General features: G+C 38.7%; 1 protein-coding gene across 4 annotated transcripts in view; it reads left to right on the top strand.

Moving 5' to 3' along the window:
* The window catches only part of RNF130 (ring finger protein 130), a 49,554-nt gene that overhangs the window by 12,608 nt on the left and 22,464 nt on the right, over positions 1–14,482 (top strand). For all 4 annotated transcript variants that reach the window (XM_063413254.1, XM_063413253.1, XM_063413255.1 and 1 more), the window contains one exon: positions 11,385–11,635. In XM_063413254.1, coding sequence (XP_063269324.1) covers positions 11,385–11,635 — 251 coding nt within the window. The remainder of the gene's footprint in view (positions 1–11,384; positions 11,636–14,482) is intronic.

Below are 14,482 nucleotides of genomic sequence, written 5' to 3'. Positions count from 1 at the left end.
CAGGCAGCTGTTTGGGTGGTTGATATTTGGGAAAAAGACCAACACTGTCTTCAGCATGTTGAATTCCAAATACTTACTCTTACTTATGGTAAGCTTTTAAAAAATGCAATTACTGGAGATGATGCATATTTTAGCTTTGTGTATTTGAAATATTGGGTTTTAGGTGTATGTGCTCAATGTACTTTGGAATCTGCCCTGGTTTGGGCTGAAGGCTCTATCTCAAAATTAATGTTGGACTTGGAAGTGTTCAAGCTACGTGACAGGCTAAAAGTAATTTTCTAGAACTGAAGTAGCACCTGTAATGAAGAGAAATGTTGCTCCACAGCCTTTGTTTTGATTGTGTTATGGACATGTGAGGGATTTCCTCAGCAATCACTTTGCAGAACTTCCTGCAAATAACTTCCTGGTGAGCTGATGAAGGAACTGTAATTGTGTATAACTGAGATGTAGACCAGTCCTTGGGTGTTAGCCTCAGCTAACAGGGAGGGTTTGGAGTCCAGTATTCTCTTTCTTGAGAGTTATTCCAGGTGGGAGACAGATTCCTGAACCTGTGCTTGCAGGATGAGACTTTTCTACCACTGTGTGTAAAGCAGACTTACACACATTCAAGCTATTCTCTGGTCTTCTATTTCTGCTTTTTCAACCATAGCACTGCTTGTGTGCTTTGTAGGTGGTGAACAACCACATCATCTTAGAGGTCTCCTCCAGCCTAATTGATTTTGAGTCATCTGCTGATTAGATATTGCAGTGCACTACATCATTTCTCTTTAGTATTTTCTGTCCCTAAGGGTGAGAGGAGCTGACCCTGTGTATTTGAGAGCTGTTCTGCACTGATTAAGTGAATGTGTTGGAGTTGATAGCAAGTGAGGAAGGAGGTGAGCCACCAAGTTGATGTTAGCTCCATGTGATGTCTATTGCTGTGCAGTATTCCTCTTTTCTTTAAACATGCAGTCTTCTCAAAGCAATTTTGCAGCTGTGTTATGATGACCAAGTTAATGACTCTATATTTTCTTTCCATAGACAAAGGAGAAAGTAGACCTTGTGTTATTTTATATTACTGTAATATAATCTTTGTACTGCTGCATATAAAGCCTTAGAAATATTCTGCCTTCCTGGTGAAGTAGAGGGGAAAGCAGCAACTGCTTATAATGCACACTATGAACTGCAAGCTTTCCTGCTTGGATATTTGCATGAATTCCAATCACCCGCTTAGACAGTGTCTGTGGTAAAAATAAATAACACATTACACAGATTTATGTATGTTGCCCACCTGCAGAGAGGTGATTCCCTCTGAAAAGAGCTTAGGAAGCACTTTTCACCTGTAGGATTAATATTTTATCCAAGCTATTTTATGCTTGAATACACATTTGAAAAATTTATTCTTATGGAAATTTGTTCGTACTCAAAATATTCCTTAGCAGAATGGCAATTCCTTCTTGTGGCTGGATAACAACTGTCACTCTGGAATCAGTCTATCATCACTGTGTCAAATGAACAGTTTCTGCTGCTAATAGCAGAATTTGCTTTCTCTTGTGTCATAGTCCACCAAGTCTCTGCCCCTTCGGTTTCACCTTTGAGTTTTAAAGTAGATAATGACCTTCAGGAATTGGTCAGCTTTTTTTTTTAAATACCTGTATTTCTGTTGATGTTATTTGCAACGTTATTTTCTTTTCCTTGTCCATATCTTTGTATCTGTCACTGTATACTTATTTTGTACAATCCTGTAGATGTCTTCTATGAACCTAAGCAAAAGACACCTTTCCCAGCATAGGTTATGTTAGACTATGATGTCACTGGCAGGAAGGCAGTTTTATGAGTGGTTTTGCTTGCTGCTTCTGTTAAAACAAAACTGATATTGTCTAATGTAAAAAAGAGCCTGTGTGGTGGAGAAAATATATAGTAGCTGTCTCCTTTATAAGCAGTTATGAGAAAAGGATGAAAATTCAGGTTAAATAACATTTTAATTCCTTTTTTGTTTGTGTGTGGTGGAGACTATCCTGTTAAGTACAAAATAGTTAAATTTGGGGAGGTTGGAACTGGATCATTTTTAAGATCCCTTCCAAATCAGTCTATGGTTTTATGATACTTAATTTCTCTCTTAAAATCTAGACTTTTATTTGGATTTATAGAAAAGAATATATGCCAAACAAGCCTCTAAAGTTTAAATTCCATGCTAGAATTTATGGAAAAAATATAGACAGAAAAAGAGAAACACATATAGAAGACAGTGTCAAAATGAAGTTGCTGGATTCCAGTAACTATAGTTTATTAGCACCTAAGAAATTTCCAGAAGGGTATAAACAACTTCTAATGTAACACTGGTTTTAGATTTACCTAATACAGGTAATCCTTTAAGATCTTTTGAACCAAGATGCAGTCATGTCATCAAGATCAGTCTTTATTGCTCTTCTAAAGAAACAAGTGATTAATTTTTTCAAGAGAAAGGTGTTTCTGTTCCATGATGTGCACAGGTGACGTGGCACCGTGCAAGAGCTGTCCAACATGCCCTCCCAGAAACAGGTTCCTTCCAAGGGAAGGATTTTTCATGGCCCTCTGTTTGCTTGAAAAGCACACTAGAGTGGGAAGCAAGGGTTGTACTTGCTTTGAACTGTGCTAAACTGCCTGGATGTTCCGTGGATTGTTTTAGGTCAGTGGGTCAGAGGCAGGAGGGACAGGAAGCAATTGGAAGTTGTTGCCATCTGATGGCTGTTCCACGTTCTTGCCCTCATTGGAAGTGGGTGCAGCAGACTACAGAGAACCAGCCTCGAAGTGCCACTGTCCTCTGTTGTGGCACTGATCTCTGAGCAGCTCATCTCTTAACTCTGCTGCTTGCCTTTTTCTCACAAATGTCTCTTTATGTAACTCTCAGCTGAACTGATGCATGAAAGCTCTGGCAGGGTGCATTGCAGATTATCTTGCACAAATGTGTGCTGACGAATATTTTAGCTCTACACCAAATCCACTGCAAAACTTGCCCTGGATTACTGAGACCTACTTTTAATCCACAGGTCAAAATCAATTTTATTGTATATTACAATATTTTTATTAAAATTAATTTATCTTAGAAGATTAGTGAAAAGGAAAGAGCTGAGTCATTAAAGCTGAAGCTTCATAAAAGACAAAGTAATTATTAGCCTAAGCATATTTTACATCTATATGATCATTTTTTGTTTGTTTGCTAATTGAAAATATGGAGGACGAGTGTTAACAGCTTTATTGTTGATCCTGTTTCCCTCTACATTCCTTGGAGATGTATCAATCAGAGAAATCTGTCACACAGAAGGTGGAGGTACCTTACTTACACTTGGAGATGTGGAGAGGAGTGTTTGATGTGCTGATTCTGGACCATAAGGAAGCACTTGTCTCTTCAAGGCAATCCAGGGAAACCCCTTTACAGAGCCATCACAGCCTTGGTGCCTTGCAGAACTCCTTACCAGTGTTTCTGTGTCATACATGCCTCATCCACAACTGAAATAACAGCAGTCAGGCTCATTTTAACTCAGCCAGCTGAAAGGGTAATTAGTTCTGTGACTGTGAAAAGGCCCACGGGACTGTTAGTGACTGTAAGTAATTACATTCTTCTTCTTATCCGAAGTCTGAGCTCCAGCAGCACAGTAATTCCCCATATCTATGGACTCAGTAGAACCAAATTTATGATATTAATCTATGAATATGCTATTTATAAATCTCTCAAAGTATTTTGTAGTGTCCTTGGGTAAGGCTGTCTTGCCATTTCTCTTTGGTGCTTTGCTGAGTTTGTTTGGAATGACTGTCCATGTCCAGATTGATAGATCTGTACAGAAGTCTGTAGAAGAAAATACATGAGCATGACAAATTGCCCTTTTGAGAAATCCCTGGGTTTTTAAGCTGCACCATCTATTAGTGAGAATACAAACTGCTATCCAGAAATTGCAAAATGTAAATGCCACCTGCTAGCACCTGGTCACACTATGGAATGCAAGAGACAATTATCAAAATCCAAGCGTGTCTTGCGTTGATGAATGGATCTGTGAGGTCTACACTGCATTAATATTATTGAGGAATCAAGCATGTAACACTGTAACAGGTTTTGGACATTGTTCAGAAGTATAGAAAGTGAAGAAGAGTTGTTTTCAAATTAGCAAAGATATCTTCTGAAGATAGGCAGACATAGATATTTCAGAAATGTGTGAAACTGTGACACAGTTCTTTTCAGTGGTGTGTAATGTGTTAGGATTACACAGTTTTCCTAGTCAAAACTTAAAGTGATCCTTCATCTTTTTCTTAATTTGCATTTGTTCAAGGTTTGAATGTAAAATTTGGTCTACTTTGTTAGCATACTAATACCTTAACAATACAAGTATTTATTCCTTAAAAGAGACTGCAGATCAGTTTACGTGCCATAGACGTGGTTAAATGCCATGTCAAAATATGAGTAAAAGAAAAAAAAAACCTGTGCACATATTGTGGAAAGGGGATGATCAAGTGATAATGTTTCTTTGTGCCAGGCTTTTTTTACTCTTCTGGCATTATTTAGGTGGAATGTCCATTTCCTTTAAAAAAGATAAAACTGTAGTGCAAGCAGATGCAACGAAGCATTGCTAAGAGAGGAAAGAGTCTGAAATGTCTGTGAAGTCACTGCAACATCTGTCTGCTTTTCCCATGTCTAGGCTTGGTTTTTCCTAGTGTAAAGAACCTAAAAATTCACATGCACAAAAAAAACCCCCAAACATATATATATATATATACATGTAATTCCCAGAAGATAAAAGTCCTTCCACAGAAAGGGAATATGTGATATAAGTGGAATTTTCAAGGTGATTCAAAGGAGGAGAGCACAAGAAACCTGAAGCCCCAAAAACCCAATGTCCCTCCTATTCTATTTGAACTCTGCTGCAGTTCAAATTCCAGGGATTTATAAAGTCTCTCCCCTTCTTGGCCCAGCCATGGGTCTGTCCTCCTGCTGCCCATCAGAAGTATTGAAGTAGTATGTTTAAAGACTGAACAGAGATTCTGAGACTTGAGGGACTCTAACAATAAAGAGGTGGGTGCATCTTGTAGCTTAATAGAGGATCTTAATTTTTCTAGCAGTGCTTAGTGTCATAGGACTTGAGATGGAGGATAGAGAGGAGCTCCTGGGGTGAGGTGAGAATAGGAAATGATCTGGAGAGAAGCCAAAGCCCAGTGCCTCTTTTGCAGGTACTGGTGCTGTATCTTTGAGAGGCTGTGTTTGTTTTTTGGAGTGCGTTGGGTGTTGGAGAGAGACAGCTTGACCTTGACAAGCTTGAGGAAATCCAGGGTGTGGCTCCCCAGCTCACGTGTATCAGCAGGATTTGGACTTGTGAATGAATCAGGATGTGTCTGTGACTACCTGTTTTGATTGTATGCAGATTTCTCCTTAAGAAATATATCCCTCAGTGTCAGAATAGTGCAACTGGGTTATGAAATAATGTGTCAGTAGTTGTCATCTAAATGCAACCCAACTGTTTTCTCAACTGATTTTGCTATTTGGCTCTCCTTTTAGCAACTCTTGGTCAGAGTAGATTATAAAGCTGATCAAAAGTACAGCAAGGACATCACACTGAGGCATTGTTTCTTGTCTGATGAAGGAAGATGGGCTTATAGGTTTATTATTTATCACTTATGAACTTAATGTGTTACAATCTAGCACAACAAGAATTGGATTAAGCTTTAATATTTGATTTGAATTTAACTATGTCACACCCCTTTTTGGAAAGCTGCTCTTGCAGTTTCTGGTTTTCTAATCATATGCTTCAATCATTGCCTCCTTTTCTCAAAGGAGCAGGACTTTGTGATCATGCATCATGTCTGCAGTACAGCAGTGCTTGGCACCTTGCAGAACACTGAAGTGTGTGTAATCATGTTTAGAGGGCACAGAGCAGGACCCTCTCTTTACCTGACAGTGAAATTCTGAAGATCTTTTTGCTACAAACAGGAGTTTTGAGTGTTCTTCAGACTCACATTGATAGTATTTCATAGAAGCCTTTTTCCTCACTGAAGTTGAAATACCTACTTCTTTGTCCTCTTGAGTAGAGAGAATTCAGATTTTAATTTCAGAAGTTTTTTTTATTTAGGTTGTTTTGCATAGGTTTGTGCAGCAAAGAGATTGGATTTCTGAGAATACTAGCTCAGTGTTTTGGGATAGAAGGTTGTTCCACTGGTTGTATTTAACTGAGGCACCCTGTGAAAGCCTGACGTTTGGGTAACAGCTTCATATTCTGCTGCCCTTTAGGATTTTTCTCATGGTAATTTTGTTAAATTTGTTCTGGTGTCCGTCACTACATAAAATAGGCATCCTAAACAAAATGTTTACATACAGGCAAGAATTCAACATTTTCAGTATTATTAAGGCAACAAGAAGATGAATGTTTTAAAATGCTACCAGTCTCATTTTAAAATTAATGTATGTATTTTGGCATTAAAATCTTGTCTTGTTTAGAATACAATAACTGTCAAATATTATGGTCTTTTTCTGTTTTCAGAAGTATTTGATTTGGGACATCTCAAACAACATATTCTACTCTTGAGATTGCTCATGTGTTGACAGCTTGGATGTGCTCTTGTTTACTTTCTGATTAGATCAAAATAAAAATATGTGCAGCTAGACCGGTTTTAATGACTCTGAAGATATGCCAAGGCTCGTCCTCTTGGTGTCTGCTTTCCCATAAACCTGTTTAGAATGTAAGAGTTATTCTCCACAACGGATTTCTTTATTTTGCATTAGACAAAAACGTTAAGGTGCCTGATAAATGTGTGGGTTTTCCCCACTGCTGTGCCATGAAATTTTTATTTAAAAACAGTCCTCCCCAAGCTTACTTTTTCTAGCAGCCCAGCTTTGCATACAGGTCAATATGCCTTTTGCTTATCCTTTACCTCACAGGTTCCATGGATTTTATCCTCTGTGGCTGAATCCTTTCCTTTGTAGAGGTCATCCTTGCTTCCACCTCTGCTCTCGTGCAGCTCAGATGTCTTCTGGTGTTTTCACAAAACTAACAATCCGTCTCTCAAAATTTCATATACAGCCATAGCTTTCATTAGTGCTTTTCTGCTTTCTTTGTCATTTTCTGGGCCCCTAAATTCTGTTGGAGTGGTTTCACTGTTAGTTGATGTTATTCCAAGAAATCTGTCACTCACAGTAATAGGACTGATCCCTTTCCTGGGTACTGAATAGTAGGTGTTGCTGTCTTTTTATTTCTGATATAGTGGGTTCAGAAATGCTTAGTGCACAGCTACAGGATTTTAATAGAAGAATAGGGAAGTCTGAGCTTTGAAGATGGGCAGTTTTATTTCCATTTACATTATCATGATGATGATCCTATTGCTGCATTCAGAAAGGCAGTGGCTTTTTACTGTCTGAATCCAGCTTTCAAGTGACTGTCTGGACCAATCTTTACCTTTATAAGGAAATAGGGAATTTGTGTTTTCTAAGGACGTACTCTGAAATTTTCACCAGCAGAATTATTCAGGTAAATGTGCTGTGTTTAGGTTTTTCAGAAAGAAGTGATAAAGGACTCAGTTGCAGTTAAATTTTCTCTGCTATTTAAAGAGAGGACATGAGATTCTCAAGCATGAGATGAGTGCAGTCTGTGTGCTTCATGCTGTGTCTGCAGCATCAGCAGCCACTATCATAGACTTATTGCAAGGACTTTAGCTTAAAATATCAGCCATTAGCAAATCACTGACCTTTGTTATGAGTATCTGACTTAATTCTCAATTCTCTGCAAACCTTGTTGCATCAAATCACAATAGTTCAGTGCCTCTTACAGGTGGTGTGACTTTGCACACTCAAGATGGGATCTAAGGTTTTGCCCTCCCTTTCTGCAAGAGGGTGATTGAGGCATTGCAGTCTGATTGGCAGCTGCATTTTGCCAGGCTGCTGTTCCCTGCAGCCTCTGGTGCATGCTAGGTGGATTGAAGGGGTCTGAAGTCTACTCTTTGAACCATGCCTGTCTTCAGCTTCAGCCTGGTATCCTGGACATAGTTATGTATATTTGGAGCTTCATATGAACATCTGGTAGTCAAGAATCAACAACAACAACAAAAAAGACAAAAAAGACAAACAAAACCCCAATAAAACCCCACACCACCTACCAAAAACCCAACACAACAAAAGCACCACAAATATTTGCCTGTGATGACACTTGTAACATCTTGTTGAGATGACTTTTTATTGGCTTTCTAAACATGCTCTTTTAGAATTGCTAGGAGATGTGAATAGGTCAGTGAGAGAGCAAAGCAGTTTCCTTATGAGCTCTACAGGAAACTTCTGGATGTTGCTGTTTTTACCGTAGTGTTGTTTTTACTGTCTTGTCAGCTTTTAAGTTCTTCTGTCTTCTGCTCTCACAATGTAACATTACACAGATTTAGTGATTAGTCACAACTTCATCCCTTTTCATACACAGAGTTGTATAACTATCCTAATTAAACATGCGCATGGTAAAAGTGCAAGCTAGAAAGGGCTGCCTGGGCTTGGATGATAGCAATTAAATGATTTATGTTTACAGGCATCAATATTTATCTTATGCCTACCGTCTGTCCTAGCTTGTCATCTGTGGTTCCATGTGTAGTTCATTTGCTTTAGTAAGCAATCCAGATTATTTTCTCTGGACACTGTGTTCTTGGCTGAGGAGAATATTCCTTTTTGTAAGATTATGTAGAGTAAGACCATATTCTGAGTTTCACAAACACTTTTAGTCTTTCTGTCTTCACCTGAGGATTTTTTCCTACTAAAGTTTCAGAAATACAAGGTTTCAAGGTGCTTAAAATAAATGAGTCACTGTCTCCTCCTGCCCCCAATTGTTCTCAAACAGGGAGTTCTTGCTAAAATTATTTAGGGTGATGCCCCTGACAAAAATACGGATGAACCAAGTCCCAGTTTCCACTGAGCTTCAGTATGTTAAACAGACAAAATTTATTTTTCTTTTCTGCAGTTCTCCTTGGCTCTGGCAGGGTCAGAAGCAGCAGTAGCACTTTGGCTGTTCCCAGTTGAGTCATTTGGAATGCAAATCACTTTGCAGTGATGCCAGAGGTTCCCATTGTGCTGGGCTTTATATAAAACGCATGACAGATTGTCAGCTTTGTCACATTCCCTGGGCAGCAGGGAATAGGTAGAGGCTTCAGATTTGGATTCAGATAGAACTGGACTAGTATCAGAAGATCTTTGTCATCTTTGCTTTGCAAATAGCTATAAATCATGTTAGAATATTACATTGAGTACTTTAGCTTGATATTTTGATACTAACATAATTTCTCAGTGCAAATAAATTCCTAGTGGGGAAGCTTAGCAGAATATGTCCTCTGGGGAATGCAGTCTTCCTGTAGCCTTCCCTGCCTTTCTCCTCTGTCTGAAGTAGATATGAAGAGCAGAAGTGTAGTCTGGGGAAAATATCAAGCAATATAAATTATCTGCTCTGGGCTGATCTTGCACTATCTGAGCTGCAGGGATTTGGGGTTGAGGGGCATGTGCTGCAGCTACATAAAGGATTTGCAGGAAGGATGTCTCTTGTGCTGTAAAAATGTCCTGCAAGTCTGGGCGGGAACTGTCTCCCCAACTGGACAAATAGGAATCTGGGAAGATTTCTATGAAAATAAAGCTAATGATGGACTTTTACTTTGAGGTTTGCTGTCTGTTAAATATCTTGGTTATTTTTGCATGAAACCAGACGCGGTACTGAAGTGTCTCTTGAGAGCTGGATTAAAGTTGATCTTGTGTGAGTCTGTGCTATACTAGAGATTAAATAAATTGTGATGAGTTTTCATTGCTATTCAAAGCTTTTGAATTACTGTGGCACTGTTTCAAAAATATTCAGAAGTAAACACTGAACTTTTTTCCTATTCAGTCCTGTGTTAGCAGGACAAGACCTGAATGACTTTGCCATTTCAATTTTAAATAAAGTTAAGTTTAAATTTGTTGAGAAAAGCAATTTGAGGGCTGTGGAATGTTTTTTTCCAATTATGGTGCAAATTTTAATTTCTGAGATTATCAGTTTTGAATCTTTTGAGTAGTTCTGTCAGCACAACGCACATCACCAAGGTTAATGCACTTAATAGGAAAACTGATGATAGTGACTGTAAATGTTACCATTTAGCATGGTGAATTCAAAGAGTAACAAGAGAACATTTAAGGCTGTTGAACAACTCTATTAAAAGTCCACATTTTGGAAAATTATGTAGCTGTCACCCCGAGTTACTGTGCCCAGGGTTTCAAAGATGCTGCTCTTTTGGCTCTTGAACATTTTGTGGATATAGTAGAATCTTAAAAATTAGGTTTTGATTAAAAGACTTTGAACAAATGCCTTGTGTTTAAATAGGACCTCATGTTCTCTACTGTCACACTAGGTTCTCTGTAGCTTAAATCCACTCTAAATCCAGAATCTTGGTGCTGAAGTTGTTTGCCTTATTCCATTGCTCTCTGAGGGAATGTGAATTGGAGCAAGCAGATGGAACAAGCAGATGTACAGATTTTGCAAGCATTTTGAAAATAGGTCTTGAAAGGGTTTTTAGTATAGGAAGCAAATAAGTCTGGATGAATAAGAATGAAACTTCACAAGGTTTTTTTTTCTTTCTGGCTTTGGTTTCTCTAAAACTTTTCTTTCTTTGAACTTAGAATTACCCTGTGTTCAAGATCCTCTTTTTTTAATGGAGTTTTTGCTCTAAAACATAGATGCTCTTTCTGCTCTATAGGTGATTGTTCTTTTTCAGAAAGGCTTATGGTTTTCCTATTATCCTTGTACCAATAATTTTCCCTTTGGGACAGGAAGCAGTCTAGAGGCAAGACACTATGAAAACAGATGGGCTACACATTGAAAATGGAGCTGATGAAGCTGACAGCCTCTTTGCGATCCTATCAAGCGTGTCTTTGTATGGGTGATAAAATCAGCAGTCAAACTTCTGCCAAGTTTTTTCAATTCTCTTTTGCTTTGCAGCCACATAACCACGCAGGGGAACTTGCATAACTCTCCCCAGCAACATCCCCAGCACTGCCTGTGCTAAGGGTGCTGGAGCAATATTCTCATATTCTCACTCATCTCCTAAATGTTTTTCTGAGAGTTGCCTGTTTAGGTATTCATGGCTTCAGATCTGGAACAAATGTACTTTTGAAAGCTAGTTCAGACTGCACACAGTAAGCACAATGTGGGAAGTACTGTGTAACCAGCAGTAGAGATCTGTTACTATGTGTGGAGCTGCAGAGAGTTTGCATGTTAATGGCCTAATTTGAGAATCTGGGTTTGAAGGACAAGGCATGAGTAGAATGCCCAGTTCCATGTGCCATAGATGGCTTAGATTAAAACCTCTTGAGTTGTCAAATGACTTAGCATTTGGAAAATCTTGTGAGCAACATGCAAATTTTAAATTGAAATTCAACTTTTTTCCCCATTTTATAGGAACTGGAGACATTGTTGCTGTCATGATTACGGAATCGAAGGTTAAGGAGATCCTGAATTACTTGGAAAAGAATATCTCCGTCCTGATGGCCATAGCAGTGGGGTCCCGTGTTCCTCCCAAGAACTTCAGTCGGGGCTCTCTAGTCTTTGTGTCAATATCATTCATTGTTTTGATGATCATTTCTTCAGCATGGTTAATATTTTACTTCATCCAGAAGATCAGGTACACAAGTGCACGTGACAGAAATCAGGTAAGGGGTCTCTTCTTTTCTCTGAAGTTATGGAGGTAATATTTCTGAATACAATAATCAATAGAGAACAAATAAGGGATGCCCATGAAACTGATGTTCAGAACCTCTTTGTTCCAAGGCAAAGCATGTTGCCAGACAAGGATTTCTGTATAGCAAAGTGTTTTCATCCTGAGCAGCACTGGTTATAGATCCTATTACATGAGAGCAAAGAATAGAACTGAAGCAAAATACTTGAGTTTTGGTTTGTGTAAGTCCAAAAGTAAGATAGATTCTGTGTTGGCTGAGTAATACATACTGGATGTATGTTGGGAATGAGGAGGAAAGTTAAATTGTGAATCAACTTGCATAGTGTAGGGGAACACTGAGCAAATGTTATGAATTCGCTCCGTGCTCTTAAGGATACATTCTGTACTAGTTTGGGTAATTCAGAAATTGTACAAAAGTATTCCCAAACCATAATCTGTCATGGATATTGGGGTAAGAAAACTAAGGTGCAGGGCTGCTTAGTGGTCCTTGTTACCTTTCAACTTTATTTAAAATCACCCTTGATAAGGAGTGCCTAATTCTCCTGGTCATATATTTTAACCAAAATTTTGTCCATATGCCTTTCTTACATTCTTTTTCAACTCTTAATTTGTTGAAGAACTGAGTTATGTATGGCCATACTCAGAGATCTAGACTAAATCAAGTTGTCAGCTCAAACACAGATAAACTTTAGAGGTAAATGTTTTACTAGTGTGGACTTAATGACCCTCCATAGCGTGCCTTGGCTTTTATTGAGAAGGGTCAGTAAACCTCAGGAAATCCACAGTGCCTCTCTTTGCCCTGTCTCTCTGTCAAGGCTAACTTGGAAACCTCCTGACCTCTACTCACTGTCCTCCCTGTCCCCCAAATTGCAGCTGATACACAGCAGCTGACTGTGGGCCAGTTCTTTGGTGTTCTGTCAGACCTCAAATAAATTCAGTCTTACAGAGCCTCAGCTGTGGTGCAGGATTTCCTTTTCAGTTACTATAAATAGTGTCTGATGCTGCAGGTCCCATGGGCATCCTGTTGATTTTCCTAAGGATTTCATTCTTAAATGACCACACTGTAGCTGGTACTTAGTGTGATCCCTTGGGATGGTGAAAGTTTAAATATAACTGTAACTTAATGAATGTCTGTGGAATACTAAATTGTGCCTTCTCTATCCCCTACATGGCTCTAGGCTCCTTCCAAATGTCCACGTTTCAAAACAGTTGCTCCATTGGGAAAGGACTCTTATGACCTTTTTTCTTCCTTTAGATTTTTACAAAGGTCAGGAGAAACTTGATGAAAATTTTATGTGGTTTAAAAAGCTGAGCTTATTAAACTTTAATAAGAAAGTGGCGACAGCTACAGCTTATTTTTAAAGAGCTTTGAGAGATTTCACAAAGACTGTACTGTTAGTGATGAAATAACTTGGTTTAGGCTATGATCTTGTTTTTAAGTTACGTCGCTCAAGTTTTTCTGTTTCGTAAGTCAAAGCCATCAAAACCTTGATGTCTTTTGTAGATAACACAAGTAGATATTGGTATTTCACATCATTATTCTTGCATGCTTCTGCCAGAGGTGTGAAAGTCTTTTTCATGTGGAAGTGACCTTTTCCATCCAGACAGTTGTAGGTTTTAAAGGCAAGCATATGCTGTGTGCCTGTGCTCTAACTTAGCAAAATATCGAATTCTGAGCATTTCCAGTGTTAGCCTGAAAGAGTATTTGTTAAAATTAGAAAATGGAGGAGATTGACCTCTCTAAACGGAAGAGATGGAAGTTATTATTTAGCAAATTTATTTACGTAAAAGAACTTTAATATGTTGGAAGAATTCTGCTGAAATATTATGCTTTAAATGGGAAAATAATCTTTAAAATTTCTTGTAGTGCATATACACTCACATGCAGTAGAGCTAAATATAGATACTACCCACATTTACTTAACTGGTAGAGTTGAGCATTTAAGTTAAATGCCATTTCAGCCTTGTTCCTCTCTTAGTAATCACGCTTTTGGTTATGCAATGGTTATCTACTCCAGCAGTGTGCCCAGTGTGTTCTTGTCATTAAGTGCTCAAGCCAATATGCTTGTTCCAGAACAAGTAGTTTAGATCTGCTTAAATTGACCAAATTCTCCTAAATTGACGTTAGGGTGAAATTTCTGGCTTTAGGAAGCATATTATTTCCCATCCCAGCTCTGCTTCTGATCTGTGCTTCCTATATGGATGTGCTTCAGTAGCTGGGTCTGTGTATCTGATTTTTTCAAATCCTTCCTCTTAAAAATATAAAATAAGAGCTGCTGTTCTGTGAAAACCACAAGGAAGAAAAGTACTTACATAATTCAAGAATAAGTGGTACAGTCAGTTGTGGTACAGACTTCTGAGGTCATTGTGTTTCTCAAATAAAAGCAACTTTCATTGCAATTTACATGCGGGGAAATGTATGTTACAGGGGTCACACCTTATGAAGGATTTGGGTTTCAGTTTTACAAAAGGTGGGAACAAAACCCCACACATTTATTGCAGACTGCAGGAGAGGTTTTGAGAGCTGCATTCTCAGAAGCAGCCCATCCTTTTCAAAGGCAGAGTACTTAGTACAGGTTGGAGGGGCAAGAGGAGATGCACAACTTCTGGTTTTTAAGTCAGTTGTAAACCAAGTCTGATGTCTCGTGTCCCTGAAGGAAGACAGCAGGACCTTTGTTTCATTTAGTGCCCATCTCTGGGACCCCAGTGGGAAAACAGTGACAAACAGCTGCTCTTTATTGGCTGGGAACTGGGTATTTCTGTAGGAATTACCACTTGAATGTCAGAAAAGACTCCTTCCATCCAGCTGTGGTGGTCATAA

Source organism: Prinia subflava, chromosome 16, assembly GCF_021018805.1.
Source record: "Prinia subflava isolate CZ2003 ecotype Zambia chromosome 16, Cam_Psub_1.2, whole genome shotgun sequence".
NCBI classification, from domain to species: domain Eukaryota; kingdom Metazoa; phylum Chordata; class Aves; order Passeriformes; family Cisticolidae; genus Prinia; species Prinia subflava.
Note: the sequence above shows the minus strand (reverse complement) of the source record. Positions and strands in the feature narration are given on the sequence as shown.